The sequence below is a fragment of the Sphaerodactylus townsendi genome, linkage group LG06, assembly GCF_021028975.2.
Source record: "Sphaerodactylus townsendi isolate TG3544 linkage group LG06, MPM_Stown_v2.3, whole genome shotgun sequence".
Lineage (NCBI taxonomy): Eukaryota > Metazoa > Chordata > Lepidosauria > Squamata > Sphaerodactylidae > Sphaerodactylus > Sphaerodactylus townsendi.
In genome coordinates, this window is record NC_059430.1 from 13633695 (window position 1) to 13659736 (window position 26042).

Sequence of the window (26042 nt, forward strand, 5' to 3'; positions counted from 1 at the left end):
GCAGGAAACGAATGCACGCAGGCGCAGGCTGCCGCGCACGCCGGTGCACCTCCTGCTAGACTGCTTCAAGTTCTGCACGCTACTGCTGAGAGGAGGGCTGTAACTAAGGCAAAAATCATGTGGCAAAATCACCCATTAGTAACCCCCTCTCAGCACACACAAATAATTAGTAACCTACTCTCGGGAACCTGTGAGAACCTGCTGGATCCCACCTCTGCATATGACCCATCGGGGGCTTTTTTCACCAGCGGTCCATCTAGTCCAGCGTCCCTTCTCTCACAGTGGCCAACCAGTGACCCTGCAGGGCCAAAAAACAGGGCTCAGAGACAAAGACATTCCCCTGATGTTTCTTCCTAGCACTAGTTTGCAGAGGTTGGTGCCTCAGAATATGGAGGTTCCATTATTCCCCTAGTAACCTATTGGCTACTGTGCTCCATGAATCGTCCTTTTAAAGCCATGTGTGCGCGTGACCATCAATTCAGCCAGTATCCAGGTAGGGCGTGGTATAGTAGTTAAGAGCAGTGGACTCTAATCGCGAGAACTGGGTTTCGAGTCCTCACGCCACTCTGAATGTCTCTTGCCTTGAAAACCTTATGGGATGCCATAAGTTAGCTGCGACTTGGCAGTGTTTGTCACAGAGTATACAACAAAGGGATAATCCACTGTATGTTCTTCATGCGAAACTCATAAATGTTTCCCACCGACGTCTCCATCTCAGTTTTCTTCCTTCTTCTCTATTAGGAAACTACTTGAAGGCTGTTGTGATCCCGCTAAATTCTTTGCCATGACAAAACAGAATTCTCCTGTGGGAAAGAATCTCTGGTTTGATGGGGAATTTCTATACTCCTTAACCATTGACAACAAAACCTTCTCTCTTTTCCCCAAGGTGAGTTACGATCTTGTTTCATGATGCTGTGTAAATGACCCTTTTTTGGATCTCTCAAATCCTCTTGTCGCTTAATTGATGGGTAAACAAACAGCTCTGAATTCAGTCTTACTGGTAGACCGAAAGAGGTTTGGATGGATTGATGAGCTATTGCCAGCATGGTTAAGAGTGGTGAAATCTAATCCGGAGAACCGGATTTGATTCCTCACTCCTCAACCTGAGCGGTGGACTCTAATCTGGTGAACTGGATTTGTTTCCCTGCTCCTCCACATGAAGCCTGCTGGGTGACCTTGGACAAGTCACAATTCTCTCCAAACTCTCTCAGCCCCACCTACCTCACAAGGTGCTTGATGCAGGGAGAGGAGGGGTAAGGGGTAAGCCACCTTGAGTCTCCTCGCAGGAGAGAAAGGTGGGGTATAAATCCAAACTCCTCCTCTTCTTTATCTTCTAGGTTGTTTTCCAACACCATATTGACACACTATAGGGACAATACCTGGTTTCTAATAAACATTTCTGAGTGTTCTTGACATCTTGGTGTTCTTTAGAATATCTTCAAATGCATCTGGCACTCAATGCAGAGTGGCGTTTTTGTAGTTTACATATTTAGTCAGAATGTTTGTAAGCTGCCTCTCCAGAGCCCTGTTTGAGGTAGCTCACATTAACTCATCAAACTGCCTTATATTGGATCAAGATAACCAAGAACGAGCCAAATAATTATCAAAGGTAAATCATAATAAACTATATCTGATATCAGATCAAGATGACCAAGAACGAGTCAAATAATTATGAAAGGCAAATCATAATAAACTATATCTGATATCAGAGGAATCATTGAGGAATCATTGAGTCTGTCATCTGCGCCTCTATAACTGTGTGGTTTGGTTCTGCAACCCAACAAGATCGACACAGACTTCAGAGAATAATCAGAACTGCAGAAAAAACAATTGCTGCTAACCTGCCTTCCATTGAGGACCTGTATACTGCACGGGTCAAAAAAAGGGCTGTGAAAATATTTACTGACCCCTCGCATCCTGGACATAAACTGTTTCAACTCTTACCCTCTAAGCATTCGCTTACACGAGGCACTGCACACCAAGATACCAACTAGACGCATACAGAACAGTTTTTTTTTCCGAGATGTACCATCACTCTGTTAAACATAAATAATTCCCTCGATAATGTCAAACTATTTATTATATATTTATTATATAATTACTGCACTACTTTTTTTTTCATCATTCCTATTACCCATCTCCTCCCAATTATGACTGTATGACTATAGCCTGTGCTGACATTTCATTTTATTTTATGATTTTACATTTTATGTTTTTATTACTATTGTTTCCTGATTGCTTACTAGACCTATATGACAATCATTAAGTGCTGTACCTTATGATTCTTGACAAATGTATTTTCTTTTATGTACACTGAGAGCATATGCACCGGAGACAAATTCCTTGTGTGTCCAATCACACTTGGCCAATAAAGATTCTATTCTATTCTATTCTATTCTATTCAAGATAACCAAGAACGAGTCAAATAATTATAAAAGGCAAATCATAATAAAATTTTTCTGATATCAGATCAAGATGACCAAGAACGAGTCGAATAATTATGAAAGGCAAATCATAATATACTATATCTGATATAAGATCAAGATAACCAAGAACGAGTCAAATAATTATGAAAGGCAAATCATAATAAACTATATCTGCTATCAGATTAAGATAACCAAGAACGAGTCAAATAATTATGAAAGGCAAATCATAATAAACTATATCTGATATCAGATCAAGATGACCAAGAACGAGTCAAATAATTATGAAAGGCAAATCATAATATACTATATCTGATATCAGATTAAGATAACCAAGAACGAGTCAAATAATTATGAAAGGCAAATCATAATAAACTATATCTGATATCAGATTAAGATAACCAAGAACGAGTCAAATAATTATGAAAGGCAAATAATAATAAACTATATCTGATATCAGATCAAGATAACCAAGAACGAGTCAAATAATTATGAAAGGCAAATCATAATAAACTATATCTGATATCAGATCAAGATGACCAAGAACGAGTCAAATAATTATGAAAGGCAAATCATAATAAACTATATCTGATATCAGATAACACAACACCATGGATTGATAAATAAGCACCAGCATGGTGGCAAAAGTTTGGATGGGAGACCTCCGGGAAAAGAAAAAGACCCAACATGAGATGGATTCACTCTATAAAGGACTGACTCTGTAAAGGGGGGGGGGAGGATAGAAATAAAATAAAAATAAATTTCAGCTGGTGCATGCTTGCTCTCTTTTCTCCCTCGCCATACCTTGGTCTCTATTTTCTTTAAACAACCAATTTTCTCAAGGGAAGTTGACCCAGCATTCAGGCTCAGAGGCCAGGTCTACTATTCAGTGAAAACCCTTTAAAGTTTAAAAGATGTTTAATTACTTCCCTTTGTTAGAAAGTCTATTATGTTCCCCTTAAGGTCAGACAATGGCCCTTTCCCCACTTACTGTTTGCTGCGCGCTACTCTCCCTAGATAGCGCAGGGTCCAGCGGCGCTCCCCACGAGTCCGGGTGGCGACAATGCAGCCGCCTCGACTCTGCCGCTCTCGCATCCCCCCAGTGTGCGTCATTTCTGGCTCTGATAAAACAGCACCTTTTGATGACCCCACACTGGCCTTGAGCCACCAGTGGGGAACACGACCCAGCGCCAAGAAATGACTAGATGCGTCCTCCGCGGTTGAGAGTAAGCAGCGCCGCAAACGGTAAGTGGGGAAAGGGCCAATGAATCAGGCAATTAAGTGTCTCTTCAGGTCAGGCAATGAGAAAATAGAAAATGGTTCAAAATTTTCTATTCCTTGGCTGCGTCATCAACCCAAGTGTTTTATATTTCGTATTGCCTTGTGCCTTGAGAAAAGGCTGTTTCCTTGTTGAAATTTGTGAGAAGGGTCTCCTTTGACGTAGCAGCAGCAAATGACAAAAGGATCGTTAGAAGGTTCCTGTTCGCTAGACTTTGTTTTTCTGTGGCCTTATCATTTGACCCTTGTCCTGTTTTGTCTCAGGTTTTTGGTACTGAGAATTTAACTGCTGTGGGAGTTTAGGCACCAAAAAGACTGGGTTCTGGAGATGTCATAAGTAAATAATAATAAAGAATACGACAGAGAAGTTCTACAACATCTTTGAAAGACATAATGGTTGCCCTCTGTCTATAAATGAAAAAAAAAAGAGTATAATTTACCTCATAAGAAGATGAGGGGTGAGGGGTGACAGAAGGGTTAGTACCAGAGGAGGGCAACTAAAATGGTAAAAGGTCTGGAAGGCTATGAGGAGAGGCTTAGGGAGCTCAGCTAGGTATGATTAGTTTGGTGAAGAGAAGGTTAAGAGGTGACACGATAGCCCTGTTTAGATATTTGAAGGGACATCATGTTGTTGAGGGAGCAAACTTGTTTTCTGCTGCTCCAGAGACTAGGATCAGGAGTAATGGGTTCAAGCTGAAGGAAAAGAGATTCCAACTTCCTGACAGTATGGGCTGTTTGACAGTAGAATGCACTACCTTGGAGTGTGGTGGAGTCTCCTTCTTTGGAGGTTTTTAAAGAGAGTCTGGATGGCCATCTGTCAGGAGTGCTTTGATTGTGTGTTCCTGCATTGCAGGGGGTTGGACTTGATGGCCCTTGGGGTCTCTGCCAACTCTATGGCCCTTTCCGCACGGGGCCAAAAACAGCGGCCCAGGGACGGAAAAACACTGGTCCCTGGGCAGCCGTTCGCACTGGCAGCGCTGCTGCAACACAGCAGCGTTGTCCTGTGCGCCCCCGAGTGGTGTGAAGGCGCCGCTTTCCACCTCCCTTCCTAAGGGAGGTTTTGGAAAGCGGCACCTTCCCATCGGCGTGGTGCAAACTGCACCGCGCCGAAGGCGCCTCTTTCCCGTCCCCCTCCCCACTCACCTCGTCCTCCAGCATCGGTCTGGGGGGCTGATGAGACCCGCCCACGCTGCCCTCCGACCCCTGGAGGTCGGAGGGCAGCACGGGCAGGTCCCTGGAGCCCTCCAGACCGACACTGGAGGACGAGATGAGTGGGGGGGGGACGCAGAAGAGGCTGCTCGCACGGTCCCGTGCGAACGGCCTCCTCCCCTCCATCAGCATAATTCCTGCCGGTGGAGGAGCACTCTTTCCGCTGTGCGGAAAGGGCCTATGATTCTATACCATCATCCGTTGTAGATGTTTTGCTTCAAAAACAGTCTAACAGAGATTTGGTGTGGCGTAGAGGTTTCGGTGTCAAGACTAATATCCAGGAGACCAGCATGCAAACTTTCACTCCTCAAAACAAACAAAATTTATTGCAGTCCTCGCTGAGTACAAAATTTACAAAACAGTATCACAAACTGAAATCGGAAGCACCTTCCCTGATAATAATATTCCAGTACAATAAAATAGTCTCATTCATAACAAAATTCATTTCTACTCAGCCCTACTACGAGAGTTCAGCCAATTGCTTCTGCACTTGATGGCCAGCTTGCGTATTTACCAACTTTGAAATACAGCTTGTTATTTCTATCTGAGAGAATTTTCGTGAATTTAGCTGCTCTTTGCATATGCGTATAATCTAACAACATGGGAAGTAGTAAATCTTGGCGAGTTAGTTTATATACGCTACTGTCAAACCTTACATGTTCGGATGTCTCTGCGTTTCCATCTTGACAGATACACATCCTGAATTGGAAGCTTTTAATATTTTCCCTCTAACCATGCCGATGGGAGAGCATTGTATTGTATACATGGAAATGTCCTCTAAGCTTCCAAATTACTTATGGTGGAAGGATAAAGCATTAGTGAGAACCTGTTTAGAAGGGGGTCGTCAGCAGTGTAGTTTTGATTCTATTTAGGTAATGTTGTTTTAACACCTTCTGTATTGGTTCTGGAGGGTATTCCGGGCTGTGTGGCCGTGGTCTGGTGGATTTTGTTCCTAACGTTTTGTTCCTAACATTGTATTGCGGGTGGGGTTATCAGTCCATTTTTAAAGTACTGGGTGCCAGGCCCTGCTAATCGTCAAAGTCGTCTCCTCCTCCTCCTCCTCCTCCTCCTCCTCCTCCTCCTCCTCCTCTTCTTCTTCTTCTTCTTCTTCCTCTTCTTCCTCTTCCTCTTCTTCTTCTTCTTCTTCTTCCTCTTCCTCTCCTCCTCCTCCTCCTCCTCCTCCATCATCATCATCATCATCATCATCATCATCATCATCATCATCATCATCATCATCATCATCATCATCATCATCATCATCATCATTCCAGTAAAACTTTTGTATTGTACCAACACTTCTTTGAATCTTCAGTCCTCTGTGGAAGTTGGCTGAGTGACTTTAGACCAGTTTTCCTTCACGTTACCTCACAAGGTAGTTTTTGTGAGGGTTAAAAAGAGGAAAGGAAAACAACATTGTAAGCTACTTTAGGTCTCTATTGGTGAGAAAAGTAGAGTATAAATAGTGGAGTTAAATCTAAGGAGAAACAACATTCTGGAAACACTGAAAGAGATATCAGGAGTGTTAGGTTGTGATTGGTTGGGACATATTTGAAAAAAAAATGTTGGAAGGAAGTGTGTGAATAACTAGTGGATTCCACACAGGTATATATAACAGGTATAGGATGTCATATAAACCGTTTGGGTGGGGGGAACTTCGCACAGGTCCCGTTCTCAAAATGAGTTTGGCCCGCCTTATTTCCCTCAACCCAGGATTTTCGAAAATCGCTAAACCAGAAATCCTTTTGCACAATCCCAGGTTGGAGGCGCTCCTGTGCAAACACAGTAGGCATGAGATGCTTTAATTCCCCCCCCCCTTCCACCCATTTTTTAAAAAAGCATTTGAAGGCAAACTCAGGTTGAAAAAGACATATTGCCGCATTTGTGTGTTCGGTACCCTTTTCATTTTGCCAACACACTCATTGGCGCTGCATTACAATGGTCCTTATCAGAATAATGAGATTTCTGAGCGGAGGGTAGTGCCTTTGAAGCAGATTTCTGATTGTCACATCTTCAAATAGTCTTTGAACCAACGTCAGCTTCCCGTGTACCTATCCTCCCGAGAATAGACAAAGCCCTGCTAGATTGGATAAGGAAGGGAGATAGAGCTGGCAATTGTTGCGCCTGTTGCTGTTTTAGCACCCAGAACTGAAATTGAAAGTAAATTTTTAAAAGAAGGGTCCTGTTAATTTTGTAACTGCAGCTGATCAAAGGGAAAGGAATCATGTAAAAGCCGGCATGATGGGTGTGCTGTTTAGACACGAGTCGATTCCTCTAGCATAAGGTAACCAGATTGTCACCTTTTAAAAACGGGATGGGGTGCACACGCATGCGCACTGCCTTCTGGGGCTCTCCCCGGTTTCCCACCCTGTGACAGGGTGGGAAACCGGGGAGCACCCCAGAAGGCAAAATCGGGACAATTAAAAAACCCCGCGGGACAGATTGGTTTAAGGTGGGACTGTCCCGCCAAAAGCGGGACGTCTGGTCACCTTACTCTAGCAGCGGCTCCTGCGAGTGGGTTGCCAGCTTTGGGTTGGGAAATACCTAGAGATTGGAAGGGGGCACGATTGCTCTATTTAAGCATTTGCAAGGTTGCCCCATAGGCCCCTTCCGCACATGCAGAATAATGCCCTTTCAATCCACTTTCACAACTGTTTGCAAAGTGCATTGAAAGTGGATCGAAAGTGCATTATACTGCATGTGTGGAAAGGGCCTTAGAGGAGGGCAGGGAGCTGCTCCCGTTGGCAGCAGAGGATAGGACTTGCAAGCAGTGGTGTAGGGGGAGAAAATGGCACCTGGGGTAAAATGACGCCTGCCCCCACCCCCTGCGCCTGTTCAGCAGACCTTGGAACTTGCAAGGTCTCCTGGGAAGTGTAGTTCCCAGCAGGCCGCTTTTTCAGCCTGAAAATGTTGACAGAGAGAAATGTTTCTCTCTTTCTCACAATATCAGAACCAGGGGGCATTCATTGAAAATGCTGGGGGGAAGAATTAGGACTAATCAAAGGAAACACTTCTTCACGCAACGTGTGATTGGTGTTTGGAATATGCTGCCACAGGAGGTGGTGATGGCCACTAACCTGGATAGCTTTAAAAGGGGCTTGGACAGATTGATGGAGGAGAAGTCGATCTATGGCTACCAATCTTGATCCTCCTTGATCTCAGATTGCAAATGCCTTAGCAGACCAGGTGCTCAGGAGCAGCAGCAGCAGCAGCAGCAGCAGGCCATTGCTGTCACCTCCTGCATGTGAGCTCCCAAAGGCACCTGGTGGGCCACTGCGAGTAGCAGAGTGCTGGACTTGATGGACTCTGGTGTGATCCAGCAGGCTAGTTCTTATGTTCTTATTTTCTTATTTAACTGAACAGGCTGCTAAGGTAAGTTGGGGGAGAAGGGGGAGGGGTGTGGGGGCGATTTTCCACCCCCGCGTGATCCCAATGGCATATGCCCGGGGTGGGGTACCCCCGCCCTGTCCAGCTAGCTACACGTCTGCTCACAACAATGGGTTTAAATTATGGGAAAGGTTCCAACAGGATTTTTTGGGTGGGGGGATTTACAGTAAGAACTATGCAACAGTGGAATCAGCTACCCAGGGAAGTGGTAAGCACCCCCTCATGGGTAGTCTTTAAGCAGCAGCTGGACAAACATTTGTCTGGGATGGTGAACCTACGCGTCTCAAAGGAGACATGGCACTCCATCTTGGTGACAGACCAGCGTTCACCAACACCCGACAAGAACTATTCTCCCTGTTTGAGTCATTTCTGCCATTATGTGACATTTCTTTATGTAACACATTGCCCAACACACGATGGCACTGTATTTATTGACATAAACAAATGTGCAAATAATTGTTTCGTTTTTGTTTGGGAGGGAGGGAGGCGGTGACACGCCAGCAAAGTCAAGGTAGGATGTTTCTGAATTTTCGGAATACCGAACTGAAAAAGGTTTGACATCACTGCTGATCCTGAGTTGAGCATGGAGTTGGACTAGAACTAGATGGTCTGTATGGCCTCTTCCAACTTTATGGTCCTATGATTCTATTCCCTCTCCAAACTCTTCGGGTATTTTTCAACCCAGAGCTGGCAACCATAACTTGCGAGATTACATCGATTTCAGTCTCCAACAGGACATTTTGGCAGTCAGCGTCAGAGGTGGGATCCAGCAGGTTCTGACAGGTTCCCGAGAGTAGGTTACTAATTATTTGTGTGTGCCGAGAGGGGGTTACTAATTGGTGATTTTGCCACGTGATTGAAGCAGTCTAGCAGGAGGTGCACCGGCGTGCATGGCAGCCTGCACATGCGTGCATACATTTCCCGCCCAAGGACTGGTGCAGCGGCTGCGTCCTTGCCACAGCCCCACCCAGGAATGCCCCGCCCCCGGAATGCCCAGCCACGCCCCCGTCGGGCCCTGCCCAGCCCAATTGGCGCTACGCCACGGTTTGAATCCCACCACCATGGGAACCTGTTACTAAAATTTTTGGATCCCACCACTGGTCAGCTCCATTTTTGTGAAATGGGCTGCCAGGTGAAGTATAGAATCACAGAGTTGGAAGAGACCCCAAGGGCCATCAAGTCCAACCGCCTGCAATGAAGGAATACACAATCAAAGCACTCCTGACATATGTTCATCCAGCCTCTGTTTAAAAACCTCCAAAGAAGGAGACTCCACCATTCTCCGAGGCAGGGAATTCCACTGTTGGACAGTCCTTACTCTCAGGAAGTTTTTCCTGGTGTTTAGGGGGAATCTCTTTTCCTGCACCTTGAACCCATGACTCCAGTAAATGCTGCATATCCAGATCCTTTCAAGCTTTCCTAAGGGAGACGTGGGTCATTAGTATAAGATGCATGGATCGGGCTTTAGCTTTTACGAACCTGGCTGATTTCAATTGACTCTGGGCGTTTTCTGTACTTTTTGCACTCAGCACAGAAGCCGCCGTGAGGGAATAAAGAAATAAATCATTTTAATAAATAAAGGAGACCCGGCGGCTAATAGCGTTTGGCCATGACATCAGAATGGAAATCCCTCTTTCTTTTCTGTGTGATGGATGTCTTGAATGGCTACAATGCCCAGGCTGTTTCTTGCGGCCTCCAGCGTTGTAAATAGCCGCTGTGCTAAAGCCGCCACTTCAACAATTCCGTTGTTAGTCAAAAAAAATGTCATTTACTCGAGTGGTTTCAGGAGAATCATCAGCGATTCCATACATGTCATACAAAGCCCTTTTGAGGGGCGTTCGGATGTCACATTTTTAGGCCTTGAAACGCACTTATAACGGAGCCCATTGTTCCTTCTGCTGTATCGCTGCAATATCATTTGAATCGATCATGATCTGCGAGGTTTCGCGACCCAAAACACCCACGTGTCTAGCACAAAACAGCTCTTGAAAAACCATCCTTGCCGTTCAAGGCTGTGTGTTGGGTGTTTGCGTCGTCGGGTCGTACGTTTGCACAGAGCGCCTCAAATGGTGGGAAATGACAAAAAAGGGGTTATGGGTGCATATGCCGAAACTGTACCGGAACGTTTTGCGGTGGCCGCCTTTTGTTAGGGTTTTCTATACACGTTTCGATCGCGTCTCAGCCTTTTGGCTCAGACGAGGCGTGTTCGCGGGTTTCTCACTTGAGCTTTGATTCTAGCGGCATAATTTGCTGCGAGGCGAGAGGATCTTTGAAACCTTTTGTAACCTAGTCAGAACACCCCATCGTATTTAAGTTCCTTTTCAGAGGGGAACCTTTTGTCCTAAGCCAACTGAAGGGCTGTTTTGATGATGCGTCAGGTACTGGCAGAAGATTTGCTTATTTCTGGGAGTCTGGAGTGTGGGAACTACAATGAATCTTTTGTTGAGGTGCTGTGTGGTTTCCGGGCTGTATGGCCGTGTTCTAGCAGCATTCTCTCCTGACGTTTCGCCTGCATCTGTGGCTGGCATCTTCAGAGGATCTTCAGAAGATGCCAGCCACAGATGCAGGTGAAACATCAGGAGAGAATGCTGCTAGAACACGGCCAGACAGCCCACAGAGCACCCCAGTGATTCCGGTCATGAAAGCCTTCGACAGTACAATCTTTTCTTGGTTGCTGGGGTCATGGGTGTGTGTCTATCACTGGCCTTTAGGTTTTCAGTTTATTCATTGCTCCAGGGATGGGGCAGTATATTAAGTCGAATAAATAAATAAATAAATAAATAAATAATAAATAAAACTCTGCTTTCCCTGCTGTCTTCCCACATCAGCTAGAGCAGCAATACTTAGTCGGCGGCTCAGGAGGACCTCTTTGACATGCTTTTCTGAGCACTGTTTCCCAATGGCGCGCCTTCCATATGAGTCAGGAAAGGGGCAAGGCGTGTGCCCAGCAGGAATTGTGATTGGCAGGTGGTTCTTCTCACGGAACAGATGCTGCTGGAGAAATCTATTTCCTGGCGTGCAAGCTTCCTGCCAGGAAGTAAAGCGAACGTGCCTCTTTCAGTTGAAGGTAATAGTGAATGTGGCTCTCTGCAAGCCATAGACTGCGCACCTCTCTGCAAGAGCCTGCACATTTCCTTAGTAGCTCCCACCCTATGCATCAAGCTCTCCGAGGAAGCAGGGAGGGCACCGACCAATTTCTGATGTGGTGTGTAGGAGGCACCGCAAAGCCATTTTGTTAGCTAGGGGGGTAGGCTGCAGGCATTTTCTTAGAGAAGGGAGTTAATTGGGCTTCTATTGTGCTAAATACTAAAAGATAAAAACTACAAAGGGTGGGAGAAATTTAAAACTTATCTTAAAAAGGTGGAGGAGCTCAACAAAGAGCGACCGCTCGGCCTGCCAACCCTTGTTGGAAACCCGGCTTCTATTGTGTATTTGGTGTGTTTTGAAATCTGGAATTGAGCTACCAGCAAAAGGCAAGATTTTGATATACCGGTATAAGTATTATTATTGGGACTAATGGAAAGGGAGCTCTTGACAGATTCCATCCAATTTTCCATAACCTGACCACGCCAACATAATAAAGTCACTTTCTCTATACAACGTCAGTCTAAGCACCACTTAGCTTGATGTAGTGGTTAAGAGTGGTGAAATCTAATGGGGAGAAAATCTATCTATCTATCTGTCTATCCATCCATCTGTCTGTCTGCCTGCCTGCTTGTCCTGTCCCATCTCTCTCTCTCTCTCTCTCTGGCTGTCAGTCTGTCTGTCTCCTGTCCGTCCGTCCCTCCATCCCTTCCTCCCATCCAGTGATATAGCATGCTGATTTATCAGTATACAAACAATACATATGAGCATACTTTTACGGGAAAAGATTGCATGAGGAAGAAGAAAGTGATGTAAAAACTGGGGGTCATATCGCACAAGGGAGACACAAAATTAGAGCAAGGATTTCCAGCTGTTATCAGCAGGGATGAGAACCGGAACAGCCGCCCCGGTGGGCATCTCTTGAGCTCCCAGGATACAAATAGCAAACCCAGGTTGCCGTGGGACATCATGAAAATGTCACGGGGGGCAGAAGGGTGAACTCCCCCTCCCATGATGCAACATGAGAAAACTTCACCAGCGGGAACTTTTTGGAAGCTGTTCCGAGAAAGTCATTGGAAGCTGTTTGTGACCTTCTTGGGTGCGAGAATCAGTCTAGAAGTACTCTGAGGAACTTGGGTGGCACTGTTCTCTTCAGCCTTGACTGTAGCAGAGCAAATTTATGAAGTCGATCTATAGCTTCCAATCTTGATCCTCCTTGATCTCAGATTGCAAATGCCCTAGCAGACCAGGTGCTCAGGAGCAGTAGCAGCAGAAGGCCATTGCTTTCACATCCTGCATGGGAGCTCCCAAAGGCACCTGATGGGCCACTGTGAGTAGCAGAGTGCTGGACTAGATGGACTCTGGTCTGATCCAGCAGGCTTTTTCTTATGTTCTTAAGGCCATTGCTTTCACATCCTGCATGGGAGCTCCCAAAGGCACCTGATGGGCCACTGTGAGTAGCAGAGTGCTGGACTAGATGGACTCTGGTCTGATCCAGCAGGCTTTTTCTTATGTTCTTAAGGCCATTGCTTTCACATCCTGCACGTGAGCTCCCAAAGGCACCTGGTGGGCCACTGCGAGTAGCAGAATGCTGGACTAGATGGACTCTGGTCTGATGCATCAGGCTAGTTCTTATGTTCTTATGTTCTTAAATTTCAATTAATTTTAATAAAATCTTCCCAGTCTTGGGAGGAAATGAACATCATCCAAAAGGCCCCCCATGTAGATTTGCTGCGGGTTTTAAATCGGTGCAGCCTCATTGCTATTTTCTTTTTTAAAACGCATTAGATGTTTTTTCCATTCATTCTTGGAGGACCACAGAGCGGGGCACCGAGTCCCTTACCCCATTCGATCCTCGCAGCAACTCCATGAGATAGGTTAGACGGAGCAAGCGATTGACCCAAAGTCATCCCGCGAGCTCCAGGGCAAAGTGGAGAATTGGTCTTGGTCATAACGATGGCTTGGCTCTTGCTTTGTCGATCAGTGTGGTTGGGCTGCACCACTTCAGAGAGCATATGGAAGGCTGTTCCTCTGTACAAAACCTTCCCTTCCCATAGAAAATTATGCACAAGGGATCTAGCTGAGCAGCAGTGGCGTAGGAGGTTAAGAGCTCGTGTATCTAATCTGGAGGAACCGGGTTTGATTCCCCGCTCTGCCGCCTGAGCTGTGGAGGCTTATCTGGGGAATTCAGATTAGCCTGGGCACTCCCACACACGCCAGCTGGGTGACCTTGGGCTAGTCACAGTTCTTCTGAGCTCTCTCAGCCCCACCTACCTCACAGGGTGTTTGTTGTGAGGGGGGAAGGGCAAGGAGATTGTAAGCCCCTTTGAGTGTCTTACAGGAGAGAAAGGGGGGATATGAATCCAAAATACTCCTCCTCCTCCTCCTCCTCTTCCTCCTCCTCCTCTTCCTCCTCCTCCTCCTCCTCCTCCTCTTCTTCTTCTTCTTCTTCTTCTTCTTCTTCTTCTTCTTCTTCTTCTTCTTCTTCTTCTTCTTCTAGCTTAGCCTTTCTTTCATGTACTAATTTACTAGATGAAAGGATGGTGTTGAAGGGCTCAGTCATGTAACCCCCCATGTGGAACCTGGAGTGGTATAGCCCTGACACAGGCTGACTACAGAGTTTTCACTTCGGCTAGATTTTGCCCAGTATGTTGTGGTTGACAACCACAAGTATGAATATTGCCTAATGATGATGGAACAGATCGTCCAATCTCAGCTGAGTGGCGTATGGTGACCCAGTAGGGTTTTCGGGGCAGGAGATGAATAGAGGTGGCTAGCCATTGCCTTCCTCCACATCAACCCTTCCTTGGTGGTCTCCCATCCAAAAACTAACCAGGACTCACCCAGCTTAGCTTCTGAGATCTGGTGAGATCGAGATAGCCTAGGCCATCCAGGGCAGAGCATTCATTACTAGATGTGCATTCTTTGCTGCATGTTTGCATTGTTTTGTTCTACCATGAATGCAGCAATGAGAATAATGAATTTGCAGTGATGAGATCTGGGCCAACTTCAAAGGTGAAATTATGAACTTGAGCCAACCACTATTGCTTAGCCCAGCGGTTCCCAACCAGGGGTACACACCAGAGCATTTGTGGGGGTCGGGAACGCAAAAAAAACCCTAATGGGTTTGCTAATATGGGGGAACAATCAGTGGTGGGATCCAAAAATTTTAGTAACAGGTTCCCATGGTGGTGGGATTCAAACAGTGGCGTAGCGCCAATGGGGCTGGGTGGGGCACGACGGGGGCGTGGCCGGGCATTCCGGGGGCGGGGCATTAATAATTTCTCTGTTACTGTAAAAAACTCTTACTGTAAAAAAAAGTTCCTAATTTCCAGCTGGTATCTTTCTGTCCATAATTCAAACTCATTATAGCAAGTCCTATCGTCTACTGCCAACAGAAACAACGACTTCTCCTCTAATTGACTGCCTGTCAAATACTTAATACTTTCAAATACTTAATTTTGTTACTAGAAATCAAAAGAAGGATACTTTCCTTAAACAAGGAACTTTACCATATTTCTAAAACATGTTTTTAAAACAGCCCAACAGGGAGAATTATCTCCCATTTTCTACCTTCGCTAACCAGCCACATAGGAAACAACAGGACTTTATGATTTTTGGACCTAATGGAATTTCTAACGGAAAAGCAGACCCAATTAGTAACCCCCTCTCGGCACACACAAATAATTAGTAACCCACTCTCGGGAACTGCTGAGAACCTGCTGGATCCCACCTCTGGGAACAATGTTAGGGAGATGAGTTGCCAAGAGGTACGCAAGTAGACAAAGGTCGGGAACCGCTGACTTAGCCCCGTGCACCTACCAGCACAGTTGTTGTTTGTTTGAAAGGAGAAACCCTGAGGTATGTTGTCCTTGAATGCTGGAATGAATAATAGTTGATAATGAAGTCCATGCATGGCTTTTTTCCCAGTCCAGGGGTTCCAGTGCATAAATGGGGCTCTGTTAGGTCTCGATCCTTGAAGCTGGAATTGGTGCAGTCCAGTCTAGCACCTCAGCTGTGTGATGTAGAGTTGCCAGCTTGTCAGGTCTCGAATCTCGAAGCAATAAACTGACTTGGGATTGTTGATCAATAGCGTTTATTGGGAAGGTAACGAAGCACCCAGCTTGCCAGTTCTGCCAAACCTGGCTTTTGTGACCCCCTTTATCCAGAAATGACCCCCCTCCTGTTTTCCCCCAAAATGTGAGGCAGTTACAGTGGAGCCTAAACACACCCCAAGGTCAGTGACAGATAGAGATAAAGCCACCTGGCCTTCTCCCCCCACAGAGCAACTGAAACATCCTGTTTCCCATGGGAGTAGAAGGTGTCAGGGATAAGCCCAGTTACCTACTAAGCGTGTGAAACCATAAAAGCAAGCTGAAGGAAAGAATGTTCCATTCACACAGTGGTTATATTTAACAGGCAGAGTACATAGATCTAAAAGCAGTAACACTGACAGGAATGCATCTCAATCACCCAGATGCAATCACTGTCTATATATTATGTAGCCACGGCCTGGAGTTAGGAATGCATCTCAATCAACTAAGTTCTATGCCTGACAGGCTCCAATATAGGTTGAGTCAATCAAAAACTGCCTTAGTCTTTTGCCTCAGAGAATGCCCCTGGGATCAAAAGGCTCCCTGCGGAGTCTCAGCGAGACCTGCTCGTTTGGTGCCGTCCTGATTGCACGCCCCTTTGAAATCCACAAGATTTAAACTCCTGTTTGATCCGGTCGTTCACAGGGAGCCATCCGCAGATGGCCGACTGCTCTTGGATGCAGCTCAGCTGGCTTTCGGCATGCAAATAAGTTCCAAAGGGCCATCGGTGTCAACATTAGGCACGCTTCCCTTTCTCTCCATTGCTGACTCATTCATCACGGTCGGAACCTGTTATTTTGCAGGCTGCCCGGTCAATTCACGCTGCCAGGAACTGGACAGACAGGCACAGCTGCAGGGCTTTGCTTGTGGCGATTTGCTCCGCTGACCACAAAGGCTGACCACTGTCACAGGCACAGGGAAACAGTGACAGCGATGAGCGTCCAGCTGTCGCTCTTTCATATTTATATACTGAAATCAGGGCCCAGCCTGGTCTGAATGGGAACCCCTGGGAGGAAGACTCAGATAGGGCGATTCCGCACATGAGTAAAATAGGTTCGACCCAGTTCCCTGAGAAGGGTACTGACCTAGGTCGAAGCCATTGTTGTTCCCCACTGCAACCAGCTTGATCCCAGCTCGGAGGGCGGAATCATTCTGTGCCTCTTCGCCGCTCCGTTCCGATTGGCTGCTGTTCTACAGCCATGTTCCATCTATCCCCACACACGTTATAAAAAAACTGCCACAGGAATGGAGGGACGAAGGTGGTGTTTTTTGATTGGCCAGCTGTACGCATGCCCGAAACACTCAGCTGCGATTGGCTGAATGGGGGACTCCTGGCACCAGAGATTCCGCACTTTACTGGAATCGAGCTGAGTTCGAGCGTGGTTCCCTGAAAAAGTCGTAGTTCCCAACTGGAGTTGGAAATTTGACCGTTACACAGGGCGAAGCTGGTACAAAACCACGTCGATCCCAGTGGTTGTGCGGAGCACTTAGGTCAAACGCATGTTGAACTTAGGTTGATAACGCAAGTGCAGAATCGACCATAGAGAACAGTCTTGGTTCCAGATTCTCAGGAACTATCTGTAGATGCAGAGACTGGGCAGCCAGATGTTCCTGCAGGATCAGGTCCCCTCAGGCTCAGGCAGAGCATTCAGGCTGGGATCCATAGCCAGGCCCAAGCTCTGAGATGCCCCAGCAAGAGTTTAGCCCTGAGACTCTTCAGCCCCTTGATACGGAACCAGAGGGGACCTTGACAGTTCCCTCACCCGCCCTCGCCCCCGGTCCCCAGAGCCCCAGGAGCAACGCAGGAGGAGACTACGTGCTAGCTTACAGCTCTTGACTGATAGTGATTATTCAGATCATATCACACCCATGCTGCGCCGCCTGCACTGGTGACCAGTGGAGTTCCAGATCATTTTCAAGGTGTTGGTATTGACCTTTAAGGCCTTACGCGGCATGGGGCCCTCATACCTGCGGGACCGCATCACCCCTTATGTCCCACACAGACCGTTGCATTCGGCAACGGTGGAACTGCTGGAAACTCCTGGCCCTGCGATGATGTGGCTGGCCTCGACCCGGGCCAGGGCCTTTACGGCTCTGGGCCCTGCCTGGTGGAACGCTCTTCCTCCAGCTGTCTGGGCCCTCGGGACCTTGGTGAGTTCCGCAGGGCCTGTAAGATGGAGCTGTTCCGCTGGGCTTTTGGGGGGGGGGCTGGCCGCAAGTTTTCCGCCCCCCACTGAGGCCACTAGTCTCCATCTTGACAGGACCTGATACCATCTTGGCTGTTGTTAAATTTGTTTGTCTTAGCTCTGTTATTTAATTTTAAAGTGGTTGCTGCTATGGTAAATTTGTTTTAATGGGGTTATGCTGTAGTATGTATTTTATGGTCTGTTAGTGAACAGCACACTGTGAGCCGCCTCGAGCCTTTCAGGGATGAGGCGGCCTATAAATCTAATAAACAAACAAACAAACAAACAAACAAATAAATAAATAAAATAAAGGAGATGCAGCAGGTTAGCAGCTATGGGGCGAGCTAGAGTAGAAGAAGAAGAGTTTTGGATTTATATCCCCCCTTTCTCTCCTGCAGGAGACTCAAAGGGGCTTTCAATCTCCTTGCCCTTCCCCCCTCACAACAAACACCCTGTGAGGTAGGTGGGGCTGAGAGAGCTCAGAAGAGCTGTGACTAGCCCAAGGTCACCCAGCTGGCGTGTGTGGGAATGTACAGGCTAATCTGAATTCCCCAGAGAAGCCTCCACAGCTCAGGCGGCAGAGCGGGGAATCAAACCCAGTTCCTCCAGATTAGATGCAGGTGCAGAGTAGATGCAGAGTCTTTTCAGGAGCCAGACTAGAGCAACCCATCTGAAAGAGGTTATTGCACACGGGAATGGGAGGCTGGCTGTAAAAGAGAGGCTGCAGCTGAGCTAGCCTGTGGCAGCAATGTTGTGTTTTAGTTACTATTTCTGTTTCTTGCCTGGATTTCTTGCTCTGTGCACATTCAACATCTGAATCTGCTAAGACCTGTGTGTGGACTATTCTTGGTTCCTGAGGGCTTGTCTACGACACTCCCAGAGGAGACGCTATTTTAGTTTATTACAGCAACATTAAAGCAGCGCCCACGAGCATTTGAAAGACCAACAAAATCTACTCTAGTGTGGATTTTCAGGACTCAGAGCTCACTTTGTCGAATGCTGACTTAGTCAGAGAACCAGCAGTGTCGTGGTTAAGGGTAGTGGACTCTAATCTGGAGAACCGGGTTTGATTCCTCCCTCCGCCACATAAGTGGCAGACTCTAATCTGGTGAACTGGATTTGTTTTCCTGCTCCTACACATGAAGCCTGCTGGGTGACCTTGGGCATATCGTTTTGTTAGAAGAAAAATTACTCTGCCTGGCTCAAAAAAACTGCAATAAAACTATAATAGAAATAATTAAAAGTACTATATCAAATAGCCCAGATATCAACAATGGAAAATAACACAATACATGGACAACATGAACAGATGGAAAAGGGATCCCAAAATATACCCAAAAGATAATGAGTCTCTATATAAATAATATCCCTTGGATATCTGGGCTACTAGATATAGTGCTTTTAATTATTTCTATTAAAGGTTATAGTTTTATTGCTGTTTTTTTGAGCTAAGCAGAGTAATTTTTCTTCTAATAGCCAAACTGTCTCTGGCCAGTTATAGTTTTCTCAGAACCTGCTCAGCCCCACCTGCCTCAGAAGGTGGGAATGGAAGGTGTTTGTAAGCTGCTTTGAAATTCCTTATGGTTGAGAAATGTGGGGTATAAATCCAAACTCCTCTTCATCTTGTCAGTGCTGAAACATCCGGCCTGAAACGGTGGAGAGGTGAAAAAGACATTTCAAGTTCTTATTAGGGAAAAAGAGTATAGGTCAGTGATGGCAAACCTTTTCGAGACCGAGTGCCCAAATTGCGACCCAAAACCCACTTACTTATCGCAAAGTGCTAACACGGCAATTTAACCTGAATACGGAGGTTTTAGTTTAGAAAAAAACGGTTGGCTCCGAGGCGTGTGTTACTCGTGCGTAAGCTTGGTGGTAGTCGGTGGCTTTGCTTTGAAGCAACTGTGCAACTCTTCCAACGGGTGAATCACGACCCTAGGAGGGTTTACTCAGAAGCAAGCCCCCATTGCCAGCAACCGAGCTTGCTCCCAGGTAAAGGATCGCACTTTAGAAGAAGAAGAAGAAGAGTTTGGATTTATATCCCCCCTTTCTCTCCTGTAGGAGACTCAAAGGGGCTTACAATCTCCTTTCCCTTCCCCCCTCACAACAAACACCCTGTGAAGTAGGTGGGGCTGAGAGAGCTCTAGGGGAATTGATCTCTATAGTGTGGAGATGAGTTGTAATTCTGGGAGATTCCCTTGGTCCCGTTTGGAGGCTGGGATGCTTAATACAGACAGCCCAAAGTCCCCTTCAGGCCTTCCTCTTCAACCTACGTTGGTGTAGGAGGTTAAGAGCTCGTGTATCTAATCTGGAGGAAACGGGTTTGATTCCCCGCTCTGCCACCTGAGCTGTGGAGGCTTATCTGGGGGAATTCAGATTAGCCTGTGCACTCCCACACACGCCAGCTGGGTGACCTTGGGCTAGTCACAGCTTCTCGGAGCTCTCTCAGCCCCACCACCTCACAAGGTGTCTGTTGTGAGGGGGGAAGGGCAAGGAGATTGTCAGCCCCTTTGAGTCTCCTACAGGAGAGAAAGGGGGGATATAAATCCAAACTCTTCTTCTTCTTCTTCTTCTGAAGGCAAACAGATTATTTCGCAGGTTTTGCACCCCAACCAAAACAAGTCGTTGGAGCAGAACAGGTTTCTGATTAAACTTCCACTATCTGCAATAGGACAGAGTTTTATCTTTAAGTCCTGTGAAACCTCATGCAAATTTAATTTCCCTCCAGAACCTAAAGTGGGTCGAACAGCCCATCGAAAAGGAAATTAAGGACGTGTGCATGGATCTATGGGATTTGGCTGGGAAGAGGCGAATCAAACACTTCAGCCGTTCGGCCTTCAGAAGTCCCCTTTTCTTATTCCTCTCCGCTATCCAAAAGCCCCCCCCCCCCACGTTCCCGGCTCCCGAGGCGTCTGGGGGTCTCCAAACAAAGATGCTGTGTATGTGCTCGATCACAGGGAAAAAAATGGGTCTTGTTTTCTGTCGCCAGGCGACCCCATTCCGGCTGCCATTGAAGAAGTGCTCCGTGGTGGGAAACGGCGGGATTCTGAAGAGGAGCCGCTGTGGCAAACAGATAGATCAAGCGGATTTTGTCATGCGGTAAGACGGCTGCCCGGCAGCGGTGCCAACCCCCTCCCAGGTCTCTCTCTCTCTCTCGTCTCTTTGTTTGCAACCGGTCTCTTTTCTTTCCCAGAGTGATTTGTAGTTAGCTGGGGAGAACAAGGGGAGAGTCTGTCTTACAATGCCTGCATTCATTATTATCTTCTTAATAACATTCATGTATTCCAGGGGAACCCGCAACGGGTGGGCGAAATTTAGAAATTAATCACGCTGGACGGTGAGAGAAAGAGACCACTCGCTTTCCTCTGATTTTGTTACCGTCTGGAAACGTTGCAGACTGTTTTTCCCAAGAGCGTCCGTGGGTTTTGACGGCCCATTGGCACCAGGTTAGGAACCCTGGTCTGACGCTACTTTGCAGAAGTGAGATGCAGACCTCCCAGATAAAACAGTGGTGCGACCGCACTTGGAGTACTGTGTCCAGTTCTGGCCGTGGGTGGGGGGGGGGGGGGGTGGGGGGGGGGGGGGGTGGGGGGGGGGGGGGGTGGGGGGGGGGGGGGGTGGGGGGGGGGGGGGGTGGGGGGGGGGGGGGGTGGGGGGGGGGGGGGGTGGGGGGGGGGGGGGGTGGGGGGGGGGGGGGGTGGGGGGGGGGGGGGGTGGGGGGGGGGGGGGGTGGGGGGGGGGGGGGGTGGGGGGGGGGGGGGGTGGGGGGGGGGGGGGGTGGGGGGGGGGGGGGGTGGGGGGGGGGGGGGGTGGGGGGGGGGGGGGGTGGGGGGGGGGGGGGGTGGGGGGGGGGGGGGGTGGGGGGGGGGGGGGGTGGGGGGGGGGGGGGGTGGGGGGGGGGGGGGGTGGGGGGGGGGGGGGGTGGGGGGGGGGGGGGGTGGGGGGGGGGGGGGGTGGGGGGGGGGGGGGGTGGGGGGGGGGGGGGGTGGGGGGGGGGGGGGGTGGGGGGGGGGGGGGGTGGGGGGGGGGGGGGGTGGGGGGGGGGGGGGGTGGGGGGGGGGGGGGGTGGGGGGGGGGGGGGGTGGGGGGGGGGGGGGGTGGGGGGGGGGGGGGGTGGGGGGGGGGGGGGGTGGGGGGGGGGGGGGGTGGGGGGGGGGGGGGGTGGGGGGGGGGGGGGGTGGGGGGGGGGGGGGGTGGGGGGGGGGGGGGGTGGGGGGGGGGGGGGGTGGGGGGGGGGGGGGGTGGGGGGGGGGGGGGGTGGGGGGGGGGGGGGGTGGGGGGGGGGGGGGGTGGGGGGGGGGGGGGGTGGGGGGGGGGGGGGGTGGGGGGGGGGGGGGGTGGGGGGGGGGGGGGGTGGGGGGGGGGGGGGGTGGGGGGGGGGGGGGGTGGGGGGGGGGGGGGGTGGGGGGGGGGGGGGGTGGGGGGGGGGGGGGGTGGGGGGGGGGGGGGGTGGGGGGGGGGGGGGGTGGGGGGGGGGGGGGGTGGGGGGGGGGGGGGGTGGGGGGGGGGGGGGGTGGGGGGGGGGGGGGGTGGGGGGGGGGGGGGGTGGGGGGGGGGGGGGGTGGGGGGGGGGGGGGGTGGGGGGGGGGGGGGGTGGGGGGGGGGGGGGGTGGGGGGGGGGGGGGGTGGGGGGGGGGGGGGGTGGGGGGGGGGGGGGGTGGGGGGGGGGGGGGGTGGGGGGGGGGGGGGGTGGGGGGGGGGGGGGGTGGGGGGGGGGGGGGGTGGGGGGGGGGGGGGGTGGGGGGGGGGGGGGGTGGGGGGGGGGGGGGGTGGGGGGGGGGGGGGGTGGGGGGGGGGGGGGGTGGGGGGGGGGGGGGGTGGGGGGGGGGGGGGGTGGGGGGGGGGGGGGGTGGGGGGGGGGGGGGGTGGGGGGGGGGGGGGGTGGGGGGGGGGGGGGGTGGGGGGGGGGGGGGGTGGGGGGGGGGGGGGGTGGGGGGGGGGGGGGGTGGGGGGGGGGGGGGGTGGGGGGGGGGGGGGGTGGGGGGGGGGGGGGGTGGGGGGGGGGGGGGGTGGGGGGGGGGGGGGGTGGGGGGGGGGGGGGGTGGGGGGGGGGGGGGGTGGGGGGGGGGGGGGGTGGGGGGGGGGGGGGGTGGGGGGGGGGGGGGGTGGGGGGGGGGGGGGGTGGGGGGGGGGGGGGGTGGGGGGGGGGGGGGGTGGGGGGGGGGGGGGGTGGGGGGGGGGGGGGGTGGGGGGGGGGGGGGGTGGGGGGGGGGGGGGGTGGGGGGGGGGGGGGGTGGGGGGGGGGGGGGGTGGGGGGGGGGGGGGGTGGGGGGGGGGGGGGGTGGGGGGGGGGGGGGGTGGGGGGGGGGGGGGGTGGGGGGGGGGGGGGGTGGGGGGGGGGGGGGGTGGGGGGGGGGGGGGGTGGGGGGGGGGGGGGGTGGGGGGGGGGGGGGGTGGGGGGGGGGGGGGGTGGGGGGGGGGGGGGGTGGGGGGGGGGGGGGGTGGGGGGGGGGGGGGGTGGGGGGGGGGGGGGGTGGGGGGGGGGGGGGGTGGGGGGGGGGGGGGGTGGGGGGGGGGGGGGGTGGGGGGGGGGGGGGGTGGGGGGGGGGGGGGGTGGGGGGGGGGGGGGGTGGGGGGGGGGGGGGGTGGGGGGGGGGGGGGGTGGGGGGGGGGGGGGGTGGGGGGGGGGGGGGGTGGGGGGGGGGGGGGGTGGGGGGGGGGGGGGGTGGGGGGGGGGGGGGGTGGGGGGGGGGGGGGGTGGGGGGGGGGGGGGGTGGGGGGGGGGGGGGGTGGGGGGGGGGGGGGGTGGGGGGGGGGGGGGGTGGGGGGGGGGGGGGGTGGGGGGGGGGGGGGGTGGGGGGGGGGGGGGGTGGGGGGGGGGGGGGGTGGGGGGGGGGGGGGGTGGGGGGGGGGGGGGGTGGGGGGGGGGGGGGGTGGGGGGGGGGGGGGGTGGGGGGGGGGGGGGGTGGGGGGGGGGGGGGGTGGGGGGGGGGGGGGGTGGGGGGGGGGGGGGGTGGGGGGGGGGGGGGGTGGGGGGGGGGGGGGGTGGGGGGGGGGGGGGGTGGGGGGGGGGGGGGGTGGGGGGGGGGGGGGGTGGGGGGGGGGGGGGGTGGGGGGGGGGGGGGGTGGGGGGGGGGGGGGGTGGGGGGGGGGGGGGGTGGGGGGGGGGGGGGGTGGGGGGGGGGGGGGGTGGGGGGGGGGGGGGGTGGGGGGGGGGGGGGGTGGGGGGGGGGGGGGGTGGGGGGGGGGGGGGGTGGGGGGGGGGGGGGGTGGGGGGGGGGGGGGGTGGGGGGGGGGGGGGGTGGGGGGGGGGGGGGGTGGGGGGGGGGGGGGGTGGGGGGGGGGGGGGGTGGGGGGGGGGGGGGGTGGGGGGGGGGGGGGGTGGGGGGGGGGGGGGGTGGGGGGGGGGGGGGGTGGGGGGGGGGGGGGGTGGGGGGGGGGGGGGGTGGGGGGGGGGGGGGGTGGGGGGGGGGGGGGGTGGGGGGGGGGGGGGGTGGGGGGGGGGGGGGGTGGGGGGGGGGGGGGGTGGGGGGGGGGGGGGGTGGGGGGGGGGGGGGGTGGGGGGGGGGGGGGGTGGGGGGGGGGGGGGGTGGGGGGGGGGGGGGGTGGGGGGGGGGGGGGGTGGGGGGGGGGGGGGGTGGGGGGGGGGGGGGGTGGGGGGGGGGGGGGGTGGGGGGGGGGGGGGGTGGGGGGGGGGGGGGGTGGGGGGGGGGGGGGGTGGGGGGGGGGGGGGGTGGGGGGGGGGGGGGGTGGGGGGGGGGGGGGGTGGGGGGGGGGGGGGGTGGGGGGGGGGGGGGGTGGGGGGGGGGGGGGGTGGGGGGGGGGGGGGGTGGGGGGGGGGGGGGGTGGGGGGGGGGGGGGGTGGGGGGGGGGGGGGGTGGGGGGGGGGGGGGGTGGGGGGGGGGGGGGGTGGGGGGGGGGGGGGGTGGGGGGGGGGGGGGGTGGGGGGGGGGGGGGGTGGGGGGGGGGGGGGGTGGGGGGGGGGGGGGGTGGGGGGGGGGGGGGGTGGGGGGGGGGGGGGGTGGGGGGGGGGGGGGGTGGGGGGGGGGGGGGGTGGGGGGGGGGGGGGGTGGGGGGGGGGGGGGGTGGGGGGGGGGGGGGGTGGGGGGGGGGGGGGGTGGGGGGGGGGGGGGGTGGGGGGGGGGGGGGGTGGGGGGGGGGGGGGGTGGGGGGGGGGGGGGGTGGGGGGGGGGGGGGGTGGGGGGGGGGGGGGGTGGGGGGGGGGGGGGGTGGGGGGGGGGGGGGGTGGGGGGGGGGGGGGGTGGGGGGGGGGGGGGGTGGGGGGGGGGGGGGGTGGGGGGGGGGGGGGGTGGGGGGGGGGGGGGGTGGGGGGGGGGGGGGGTGGGGGGGGGGGGGGGTGGGGGGGGGGGGGGGTGGGGGGGGGGGGGGGTGGGGGGGGGGGGGGGTGGGGGGGGGGGGGGGTGGGGGGGGGGGGGGGTGGGGGGGGGGGGGGGTGGGGGGGGGGGGGGGTGGGGGGGGGGGGGGGTGGGGGGGGGGGGGGGTGGGGGGGGGGGGGGGTGGGGGGGGGGGGGGGTGGGGGGGGGGGGGGGTGGGGGGGGGGGGGGGTGGGGGGGGGGGGGGGTGGGGGGGGGGGGGGGTGGGGGGGGGGGGGGGTGGGGGGGGGGGGGGGTGGGGGGGGGGGGGGGTGGGGGGGGGGGGGGGTGGGGGGGGGGGGGGGTGGGGGGGGGGGGGGGTGGGGGGGGGGGGGGGTGGGGGGGGGGGGGGGTGGGGGGGGGGGGGGGTGGGGGGGGGGGGGGGTGGGGGGGGGGGGGGGTGGGGGGGGGGGGGGGTGGGGGGGGGGGGGGGTGGGGGGGGGGGGGGGTGGGGGGGGGGGGGGGTGGGGGGGGGGGGGGGTGGGGGGGGGGGGGGGTGGGGGGGGGGGGGGGTGGGGGGGGGGGGGGGTGGGGGGGGGGGGGGGTGGGGGGGGGGGGGGGTGGGGGGGGGGGGGGGTGGGGGGGGGGGGGGGTGGGGGGGGGGGGGGGTGGGGGGGGGGGGGGGTGGGGGGGGGGGGGGGTGGGGGGGGGGGGGGGTGGGGGGGGGGGGGGGTGGGGGGGGGGGGGGGTGGGGGGGGGGGGGGGTGGGGGGGGGGGGGGGTGGGGGGGGGGGGGGGTGGGGGGGGGGGGGGGTGGGGGGGGGGGGGGGTGGGGGGGGGGGGGGGTGGGGGGGGGGGGGGGTGGGGGGGGGGGGGGGTGGGGGGGGGGGGGGGTGGGGGGGGGGGGGGGTGGGGGGGGGGGGGGGTGGGGGGGGGGGGGGGTGGGGGGGGGGGGGGGTGGGGGGGGGGGGGGGTGGGGGGGGGGGGGGGTGGGGGGGGGGGGGGGTGGGGGGGGGGGGGGGTGGGGGGGGGGGGGGGTGGGGGGGGGGGGGGGTGGGGGGGGGGGGGGGTGGGGGGGGGGGGGGGTGGGGGGGGGGGGGGGTGGGGGGGGGGGGGGGTGGGGGGGGGGGGGGGT

At 55.4% G+C, this 26042-nt stretch overlaps 1 protein-coding gene across 1 annotated transcript in view; it reads left to right on the plus strand.

Annotated features, from left to right (window-relative positions):
- Positions 1-743: 743 nt before the first annotated feature.
- ST8SIA1 (ST8 alpha-N-acetyl-neuraminide alpha-2,8-sialyltransferase 1) overlaps positions 744-26042 on the plus strand; it is a 76227-nt gene continuing 50928 nt past the window's right edge. Inside the window, exons 1-2 of the mRNA XM_048499540.1 lie at positions 744-886; positions 20645-20754. Of these exons, the coding sequence (XP_048355497.1) occupies positions 785-886; positions 20645-20754 (212 nt within the window). The 5' untranslated portion in view covers positions 744-784. The remainder of the gene's footprint in view (positions 887-20644; positions 20755-26042) is intronic.